Raw genomic sequence first — 10,655 nt, forward strand, 5'->3', positions numbered from 1 at the left:
ATATTAAAAACAAACAATGAACATGTCGTATTGTTCCGTACAGCACCACAATGAACTATGCCGTACCACATCGTATCCAGCGGTACTCAATCTTCTTCCCCTATTTTTTATGAATTATGTTTCTAATTTCCCCTCTCTCTTTCATAATTCGGCAGCTAGCGCCACACACACGTACACCTATAAGACCCGTCTGAAGAATTCTCTGCATCTCAGAAAGAAAAAAATTATTTAGAAATGTAAAAACAAAAAATCTGCTGCCTTCCGACGGAACTCTGCGAAAAGCCGTACACTATGCTCATTTCGATATCATTAACAACCGATTTCCAGCCATATCCCAGAATATAGTATATATCTGCAATCATAAGACAAGGTAAGGTAAGCTCTCTTTCGGGCAAGCAGCCCAATAAAGATAAGTGGTACTTTCTCCTCCTACTTCCTCTCCCTGCCTTCTCGAACCAATCGTGAAACCATCTCCTCCGCGCCACCAAACAGAAAATACAAAAAAATACAACACAAAAACACAAAAACACATCATAAAATATATAGGTCCGGCTGCGAAAAACGCCGTACAATTCAATTTGTTTTCTTTTTTTTTTAGTCAATGAATCCGAAATTCGAAATTCGAAAAACACTTTTCTTTTGTTTTTTGCTCTGGCTTTATTTTCTGAATTTGTGATCGAGAGGGGGCCATGATGACCGTCGTGACGATTGAGAGGGAGAACAACAAGAAAAATACAAAACACAAAAATACTAGGAAACTTCAAAGTTACTCTCTAAGACCTCGACGCACACCAATTTTCTGTTCTCCTCCGAACTTCTAAAAACCCAAAAATTAAAAAAAAAATGATGTAAATGAAAACTAGGGGACACAAAGCTGTTATATTTTGTACTAGCGTTCCTCCCCCTTCCATATCACATATACTATCATCATTTCATAAAAACTAGGAAACTTACAAAGAAAGAGAAAGTGTAAGGTCGGATGAATTTTTTCGATTGATCAAGATATCTTTTGAGAGGGTGGGTTGGGTTTCTTGCCATATTATTTTATTATAGCAACAATGTCAGCCAAAAGCAACCAACAGCCTTATTTTACTATGCTTTCTTAAATTCTTTACTATGTATGTACATTGAAAAAGGTCTTACTTCGGTCGGTGATGTTAAGGTTAACGTCGGTGGCTTCACTTCGTTCTCCCTCTTTTTTTCCCTTCCCGTTTCTTTTACCAAATAGAACGTTTACAAGTTAAAAAAATAAAGACATACTGGCCATTTTTTTTAGAAATATTTGGGTTTGGGTCAAAATACCCAAAGCACTACAATAGTTAGCGATGATGACATCAATTTACATATTATTAATATGCTAAGCTAAATACCTTCTCTCCTCTAGTCATACCTGCGTATTTTTGGTTTTCACAAAAGATACATTAATCAAATTTTGTTGGTTTGCTACCGTTTTTAATAATCACAATTAGCAAACGACAAAAATTATAGTGTACTGACTGCAGCATCAGAGGAAGGGAAGGCCAACTAACCATAACATATATTCATTTCCCCTCCCTATCTTATGTTTTTTTATCATTATTTTGCCTTCCTCATCTCTTGAGGTTACCATAATGTAATTTATAATCACCTAATTTTGAATTCATATATATATTTATATATAAGGAGCAAGGTTAGAACATATATAAATATTCTTAACTTTAAACTTTAATCAATTAATCTATTATTTATTGAAACTTTTTGGACTCTGTGATATAGAATATAACTGTACAAACCGAAGTATTCGTATTGCAATATAATCAAGAATGCTGGCACACTCAAGAATCGTATCTAGAAAATTATACAATTTAAACACAATTAGATGTTTCTCACATCTACCACTATCTGTTCCAATCAAATTGCCAAATGGTTTGGAATATGAACAACCAACTGGTTTATTCATCAACAATAAATTTGTTCCTTCTAAACAACACAAAACTTTTGAAGTTATTAACCCTTCAACTGAAGAAGAAATTTGTCATGTATACGAAGGTAGAGAAGATGATGTAGAAACTGCTGTTCAAGCAGCTTCAAATGCTTTTGAAAATGGCTCTTGGGCCACTATCGACCCATTCATTAGAGGTCAATGTCTACACAAGTTGGCTGACTTGATTGAAAAGGATAAAGAAATCGTTGCCTCTATCGAATCTTTGGACAATGGTAAATCTATTCAAAATGCCAGAGGTGATGTTCAATTAGTTATTAACTATTTGAAATCAACTGCAGGTATTGCTGACAAAATCGATGGTCAATTGATTAACTCTGGTTCAAACTATTTCAACTACACAAAGAGAGAACCTTTAGGTGTCTGTGGTCAAATTATCCCTTGGAATTTCCCATTATTGATGTGGGCTTGGAAAATTGCCCCTGCTTTGGTTACAGGTAACACTGTTGTCATGAAAACTGCTGAAGCTACTCCATTGTCGGCTCTATATGTCTCTCAATTCATTCCAAAGGCTGGTATCCCACCTGGTGTATTTAACATTGTTTCTGGTTTCGGTAAGATTGTCGGTGAAGCTATCACTACTCATCCAAATATTAAGAAAGTTGCCTTCACTGGTTCTACCAAGACTGGTATTCACATCTACCGTTCTGCTGCTACCACTTTGAAGAAGGTCACTTTGGAACTAGGTGGTAAATCTCCAAATATTGTTTTCGGCGATGCTAACTTAAAAAATGCTGTGCAAAACATTATGACTGGTATTTACTTCAACTCTGGTGAGGTTTGTTGTGCTGGTTCAAGAGTCTATGTCCAAGATACCGTTTATGATCAATTGATTGAGGAAATTAGAGCTGCTGCTGAAAATGTTAAGGTTGGTGATCCATTTAATGAGAATACTTTCCAAGGTGCTCAAACTTCTCAAATGCAATTAACTAAGATTTTGGAATACGTCGATATTGGTAAGAAGGAAGGTGCCACTTTAGTTACAGGTGGTGAAAGAATTGGTAACAAAGGTTACTTTGTTAGACCAACTATCTTTTCTGATGTTAGGGAAGATATGAGAATTGTCAAAGAAGAAATTTTTGGTCCTGTTGTCACTATCTCTAAGTTCAGTACTATCGATGAAGTTGTCAAGATGGCTAATGATTCCGAATATGGTTTAGCTGCCGGTATCCATACCAGCAATATCAACACTGCCGTTAAGGTTGCTGACAGATTGAAGGCTGGTACTGTCTGGATCAACACCTACAACGATTTCCACCCATGTGTTCCTTTCGGTGGTTTCAATGCTTCTGGTTTAGGTCGTGAAATGTCTATGGAAGCTTTGAACGGCTACTTACAAGTTAAGGGTGTTCGTGCTAAGTTATATGATTAGTCAGGCTATTCAACTAATTCACTCCCATATTTGCACTGAAGATAACATTCTATCCATTATTACAACATCAATCATCATCTACATTATAATCATCCAAAAAAAATCATAATAAAAAAAGTTATGAGGAAATAGACAATATTATATATCATTATACCATACATATTCACTACACTACATATAATATAATATTTTGTGTTTTATTATTATTATTATTATTATTATCATTATATTAAAATATCAGCCGTTTCCAATCTTGTTTTTTCGTTTAATCATTAGGTTTTATTTCCTTTTTCTCAATAAACTTGGTAGTTTTTAAAGATTCTTTTTTATTATCTTGGATATGTGTTGTTCTCTTAATCCCCCATAATTCTGTTACTTTTATAAATACAAATATCACAAATAAGGATAAAAATGCTGTCCATATATTGTTCTTAACTGTTTCTGGCAACAAATAGTATTTTTCAAATATATAATCAAAAATAAAATCAAATATATTTTCTAATTCGTCGTCGTCATTAATCGAAGGTTTCATTGGTTCTTTAATATTAACTAACTTTCTTAACTGTAGTTCTATTTCTCTTTTTTCTAATTCCATCTTTGGAATAAACGTAATATTTCCAACCATTTCAGCTTCTCTAATATCATACCCAATATATATATTATCAATTAACATATCTTTTGAACCGCTTAAAAATTCAAAAACTATACTTCCTATTTTCTTATTAAAATTAGCCGGTTTCTTATCTTGATAAAAATCTGGGTTATTGATCATTTTCGGTTTCCAAACACCTTTATAATTAGGATTAACAATTTTAGGAGAAATAATATCACCCTTATATTTCTGATTTATTATCATCTTTGGTTTCCATTGGCCACAACTATTAGCTTGATAACAAGATGGGTTTTTTATAAATGGAGCGATCCAGTCACCATCTCTACTACTCTCCCACCAAGTTGGCTGTACTCTTTCTGGATCAGGGATATATTCTGGGATACTTTCATCCCAATTTATAGGTTTGTAATCATTTGGGTCAGGGATATATTGCGGTTCATTTTCATTCCAGTCCGATGGTTCAATACTATCAGGATCATCAATAGTTTCCCTGTCATCCCAGTCAGTTGGTTTTTTGTCATCTGGATCAGGAATTAATTCTGTACTTTGAAAACCTGGTTCAAATTTTCCCTTTTCAAGTAAATTGCCTGCATAGTTTACAACACCATCAATTCTTATTTCATAATTTTGTGTTGCACTGTCCAGAATTAAAGTATACAAATGTGTTCTGAATTCTTTGTCAAGTCTTGACCTTGGAGGATAAGTCATCTGGCTTATCTCTGATTTTTTGCTTAAAGGGTTCATTTTTTTTAAACCAAGTCGAACACCATCATAATTTGGAATACAAATATCTGGACCAAACATAAGAATCATTTCGTCATTATAATCTTGTTCTGGATCAAATTGTTCAATTTGATCTCTTGATAAAAATGGATATAACTTAATGAAGGCGCCACCACAACTTATTGGTTTTTGTAATTTTACTTCATATTGTAATACTAGTTTTGATGTTCCGTTTAATGAGAATTCTTGGTCAAGTTGACGAGCTATCATTGCAGGTCCTGTTTCTGTAATGGCTAGACACATATCATTGTTAAAACCTGGATTGACATAGGCTTGTTTTAAATCCCACCTAACTGGAAACCTTTTAGCTTTATTGGAACTGGTAGCATCCGAAGTTATCCATATATGTTTAAGAGCATCATAATCATTATATGCTTGAAAGGTTTCTAAAAATGAATTATCTGATAACTTAATTTCCTCAAAATTTGACGGCAGTTCTGGATGTTTGTACATATACGATAAACCTTTGCTCGAAACAGGATTTAGCCAAAAAGTGCATAGTAAAAGGACCACATTAATGTACACCGAAAGGACTCCCATATCAGCCAATTACCTTTTTAACAATTATTAACCACCCTTGATCTTTAATAGGTCACAAGCTTTAAATCCATTTCATTTATTTTACTTTTGAATATCCCAAAACAAGTTTAGTTCTCTATATTTGATGAGACACACATCTTATTACCATTTTTATATATTTATATATTTTCACGCATGGAGAAATTGTAAAAAAGATAAATAAGAATTATCATCATAAGAACTCGGATAAATTTGTATAGAATGAGGACGTTTATTTTAATACATAAAAGTCCGATGATCGTTTATTTTTGTTCAATTAATACAATGAATATTTACTTAGCTATTCAGTTTGATATGTTGTCAACTATTCTATAATTTGTTATATACAAAAACATTTCCATAATTATCTGATTTAGAAAACATCACCTTGGTCGAACATAGCATCAGCAACCTTGATGAAAGAGGCCAAATTAGCACCTTTAACCAAAGATGGCAAAGTATTTTCGTTAGTTTCTTTGTTATATTTTTTAGCAGCATTAATACAGTCGTTGAAACAGTTGATCATACCTCTCTTTAATTCTTTGTCAACATCTTCTCTAGTCCAAGTGATTCTTTGAGAGTTTTGGGCCATTTCTAAACCAGAGACTAAGACACCACCCAAGTTGGAAGCCTTACCACCGACATACCAAACAGCATCTGGGACGGAGTTGGAAGTAGAACGAGCAGTTTCGAAAACACGAATAGCTTCTGGAGTAGAACCCATGTTGGAACCTTCAGCAACGAATTTAACACCAGCAGCGACTAAAGCCTTAGCTTCATCACCAGAAATTTCGTTTTGAGTGGCACAAGGTAAGGCGATATCAACCTTACCAACGTGAGTCCATGGACGAGCACCTGGAATGTATTTAACTCTGTTTTCTGCGAAAACGGAATATTCTTCAACAATTTGTTCTAAACTCTTGAATTTGATCTTGGCTTCGGCGATGGCGGCAATTTGTTCGGAAGTAATACCAGATTCTGTGACAATAGCACCTTTAGAATCGGATAGGGATAAGACGTTACCTCCCAATTCGATAACTTTCAAAGCTGCGTATTGAGCAACGTTACCACTACCAGAAATAGCGACACGTTTACCAGCAAATGATTCTTTACCCTTTGTAGCGTAATCAATCATGGCTTGGGTATAGTAGACTAAACCGTAACCGGTAGCTTCTGGTCTAATCAAAGAACCACCCCAGTTCAAACCTTTACCGGTCAATACACCTTCCCAAGAATTTTTGTAAGCTCTGTAAGCACCGAATAAGTAACCGATTTCACGACCACCTACACCGATATCACCAGCAGGGACATCAGTATCTTGGCCAATATGTCTACTCAATTCTCTCATAAAAGAAGCACAAATTCTTCTAATTTCATTATCAGATCTACCTTTCAAATCGACAGATAAACCACCTTTGGCACCACCCATATCTAAACCAGTTAACGCATTTTTGAAAATTTGTTCGAAACCCAAAAATTTCAAAATTGATAAATTAACTGTTGGATGGAAACGTAAACCACCTTTGTAAGGACCTTTAGCGGAATTGAATTGTACTCTGAAACCTGGAGCTACTTCTTGTTCACCTTTATCATTTTCCCAAGTGACTCTAAATTGAATGATTCTTTCTGGAACAGACACAATTGGTAAGACTTTTTCATACTTTGGGAATTCTTCGAATAAAGTTGAATCTCTCAATGAAGAGACGATTTCATCGTAAGCTTGTAAAAATTCTGGTTCTAAAGGTTGGGCAGATGAAGACATTTTGGAATATGCGAGATCTATGAATGTAGGTATATATGTATATATCTGTATTTGAAGTACAAATCAGATTACGGAGTTGTTAATATAGTGATAATAAGAATGGAAATGACAAGAAAGGGCAATGAGAGAAACAGAGACACAATTAGTGAACAAGTCAATAGAAATTGAAGTTGAGAGTTGTATAAAAAACCAAGTTTAAAAAGTGTATCCTTTTATATGTAACAAAAAAATCCTTGTAAGTTCCTTTTTTCCTTTTCAGTCTTAAATTTCAAAATTTTCTAATCAGTTAGCCAAATGTGCTTATCAAGGTCCATTGAGTTCAGTCAGTGTATTAGAGTTGAATTAAAGACTAAAAATCAAGAGTCAAACAAAAGGCATTCCATCTCTTATTAACATGGCATGGCATGGCATGGCATAGCATAGCATAGTAAAGCAAAGCAATACCAAAGCTTTTGTTCGTAATCTTCTTGATAGAACATTAGATAGATATAGGCCTTGGAATAATTAATTATCTGATTACCAGAAGATGGGTAAACCATCAAAGTAGAAGGGAAGACCGACGGTGAATTCGATATGAAGATTAGAGTATGGTAGGTAATCTCTCTGTCTCTCTGGCTGTCTCTCTGTCTTTAAAATTGCACCAAGTGAGTTGTATGTATACTATTGGCAGACGATACAAGGAGGACTTCGGTAGAATTTGTTATTTATTTTTTGTGCGTGTGTGTGTCTGTGTGTCTGGGTTTGTGGTGAGATGAGCGGGAAAACACCCAGGAAAAAGAAATAAAGGAAAGAATAAGAGGTCCGATTGGGGGGGTGCAACGGGGGTATGAGGACTAGGAAGAGCAACAGCAGTAGCAGTAGCAGTAGCAGTAGTGATTTCGCTTGTGCTTGTGCTTGTCGTAAATTTCTTTTTTTGATTTTGTGGGCGTAAAAATTGTTTTCTTTTTCTTATTTTTTTTTGGTTTTGTGTTATCAAGTGTCCAGTTTTGACTGGTTTCCGTGGATTGTGATCAGGAGGGTTCTTAATTGGGAGTAAGTGGGCACGAGATATTTTGCCGTTCGTTTCTTGGGAAATTCTTTTGATCGGAGGGGGGAGGGGGGAAGAAGAGACAGCTATGTAAGAAATAGAAGCGAAGCCTTATCTGTTCTGAGTGATAGCGTAGACGTCAAGTCAATCCAATCACGGCGTTTGCCGTTACAGGCATGGAACGGCACAGACACAATTACTCCCTGTGCCTGGTTCTAGTTTTTTTTTCTTTTTGTTTTTGTTTTTAACTCGGACCTGTACAGAACAAAACTATTAGCTTAGTGTAAATGTTTTTCAGACAGTACGTCATGGGACAGAGGGCCTGATAGCACATTACGCTTTAATTTTTTGTTTGTTTGACTCCGTACTGTATGGTATTTCATGCTTTTTTTGTTTTGTTGTGCTTGTTGTGCTTCTTGTGCAAGATAATAATTCATACGTATAGTGTTTCTCCGAGTAGTCCATTGATTGGCAATATTGGCCAATCAGATGAAACGATAAGAGAACTGTTCGTACCGATCATAAATCATATTCTAATGGTACATATGTTCAAGTGCGGCATAATAAGTAACACGATAACCTATTCCTTATGCTACGCCCTTTTTCTTTTTGTTTGTTTACAGGGCGTATCAATCAAAATATAGGATTTTGTTCTTTCCAGTGCAAGAGGTATTCAGCGGCTAGCCACAAAAGAAGATTTAGAAACAAAGAATCTTGGGTTTTGTGCCTTATCGAAAAAATTACTTTATATAAAGAATCAACCGGACTCCGTTTATATTTTATATTTTATATTTTATATTTTCTATGTTTTTTTGGCTTTCTGTTTCTTCTATTGATTCTTCAGAACTCCTTACTATCAGTCTGCAATTAGAACAATCATTGATGTTTATTTTATTCTTCATTTTTCACATGACCCACGCCTATAGAATCACTATTGTTAGATAAGTCATACCTGTGTCTTGGCAGGCATATCAAATAAATCCACGTCAATACAAACGGTCAACGAGATTAGAACGGCATCTTTTACCTTGTGTAATGTTGACTACTTTATCACATATAGTTTATTTTATTAAGGTATACAATACAACTCAATAATATCTACCCATCACTCCCTCTATTTGTGTTATTGGATCTTAGCTTATTTTATCTTGTATCTCTTGCCAGTCATTCACAATTAAGACAATAAGTACAATCATACTCTTTATGTCTGTTTTTTTTTGATTCTATTGTAGTCATGTATATATAGATAGAGATCTTGATTCGTTTGGTATTAAATTTGTATACAATTCTCACAGCTTCCCTAAAAAAAATTATATTTGTCCAATTAATATTGTATATATATACGTGTATATGTACGTACGCTATTGCTAAATAAATAGTCTACAATTCTATCACACTATTTTTCAATGTGTAAGGAGAAACCATGGTCATTTTTGTCACCAATCTCAGGTTTCAATTCTAATGATGGGAAAATATAATCACCTCCATTTTGTCTTCTATATTTAATAGGTTCTAAAGTTTCAATATTATGTAAATGTTCTCTTAATTTTTCTGACCATTCTTCAAAAACTTTAGGTTCCATTGTATTTGCACTATATACTGTAAATGGTGGCAATACGTCAAATCCTGGATAGAATAAAATACCATGATTAATTGGGAATAGTAAATCTTCAATTGGTCCACTAATACCTCTTGCACTGTAATGTGTGTTAGAGCCACCAACTGTTATAAGTAGCATACCGCGCTTACCTTTAAATTTACCATCACCATAACGATCACCCCATTTAGTTTCATTATGCTCACCAACTCCATAAGCTAAACCAAGTGAATAAACTCTTTCAACCCAACCTTTTAAAATTGATGGCATTGAATACCACCATAATGGAAATTGGAATATAACCGTATCAGCCCATTCTAATTTTTCTTGTTCGGCAACAACATCTTCAGTTAATTTGTTGTTGAAAAATGCACCACCAGAGGCAGCTGCAACTTGTAACCTTTCTCCCTTATTGTGATTCAAGAAATCATCCTCATCAATAACAGCCTTCCATTTCATCTTGTATAAATCACTGACTTTAACTTCATGTCCATCATCTTTCAATTGTTTGACAGCTACTTCCAATAAAGAGCCATTTAATGAACGTTCGTCTGGATGAGCAAAAACAATTAAAACTTTCATGGCAAATTTATTTTATTGTACGTCTAAAATTAGTGGTGTATAAATATTACAAAAGGAATTCACAATTATTATTAATATTGTTTGGTCTTTTTATATATCTTATAATTTATCAATCAAACCTAACCTTTCAAACTGTTTTAGCTTCCTAATCACATTTGGTCCCTTTTATAATTATCGTTAGCCCTCAAATCTATAAATTTGGTATAACTTAGATCATTATACATTTGTCATCGTGAACACCTCTCTACTTTAAAATTATGGCAGTCCCTAATATTCGAAATACCATATTAGTTTACAACAGTTTTTCAAACATTCTTTACTATAGCTTATTAATTTTAGCTAAAAAAAAATCGGCATGTCCCAAATAGGCAGTTTCTCTA

General features: G+C 34.3%; 4 protein-coding genes across 4 annotated transcripts; 1 reads left to right on the forward strand and 3 right to left on the reverse strand.

The window, feature by feature from the left end:
• Nucleotides 1–1,802: 1,802 nt before the first annotated feature.
• ALD4 (aldehyde dehydrogenase (NADP(+)) ALD4) lies at nt 1,803–3,353 on the forward strand (the record flags this gene model as incomplete). The annotated part of the gene is made up of 1 exon (XM_001645096.1): nt 1,803–3,353. The coding sequence occupies one exon, from the start codon at nt 1,803–1,805 to the stop codon at nt 3,351–3,353; it is 1,551 nt and encodes a 516-aa protein (XP_001645146.1).
• Nucleotides 3,354–3,618: 265 nt separating this feature from the next.
• Nucleotides 3,619–5,289, reverse strand: Kpol_538p49 (calreticulin family protein; the record flags this gene model as incomplete). The annotated part of the gene is made up of 1 exon (XM_001645097.1): nt 3,619–5,289. One exon carries the CDS (start codon nt 5,287–5,289, stop codon nt 3,619–3,621), a length of 1,671 nt encoding a protein of 556 aa, XP_001645147.1.
• A 391-nt stretch (nt 5,290–5,680) lies between these two features.
• Nucleotides 5,681–7,069, reverse strand: Kpol_538p50 (glutamate dehydrogenase (NADP(+)) GDH1; the record flags this gene model as incomplete). The annotated part of the gene is made up of 1 exon (XM_001645098.1): nt 5,681–7,069. The coding sequence occupies one exon, from the start codon at nt 7,067–7,069 to the stop codon at nt 5,681–5,683; it is 1,389 nt and encodes a 462-aa protein (XP_001645148.1).
• Nucleotides 7,070–9,492: 2,423 nt separating this feature from the next.
• Kpol_538p51 (NAD(P)H-dependent oxidoreductase) lies at nt 9,493–10,275 on the reverse strand (the record flags this gene model as incomplete). The annotated part of the gene is made up of 1 exon (XM_001645099.1): nt 9,493–10,275. The coding sequence occupies one exon, from the start codon at nt 10,273–10,275 to the stop codon at nt 9,493–9,495; it is 783 nt and encodes a 260-aa protein (XP_001645149.1).
• Between the last annotated feature and the right edge of the window lie 380 nt (nt 10,276–10,655).

Source organism: Vanderwaltozyma polyspora, genomic scaffold (assembly GCF_000150035.1).
Source record: "Vanderwaltozyma polyspora DSM 70294 KpolScaffold538 genomic scaffold, whole genome shotgun sequence".
In the NCBI taxonomy this organism is placed as follows: Eukaryota; Fungi; Ascomycota; class Saccharomycetes; order Saccharomycetales; family Saccharomycetaceae; genus Vanderwaltozyma; species Vanderwaltozyma polyspora.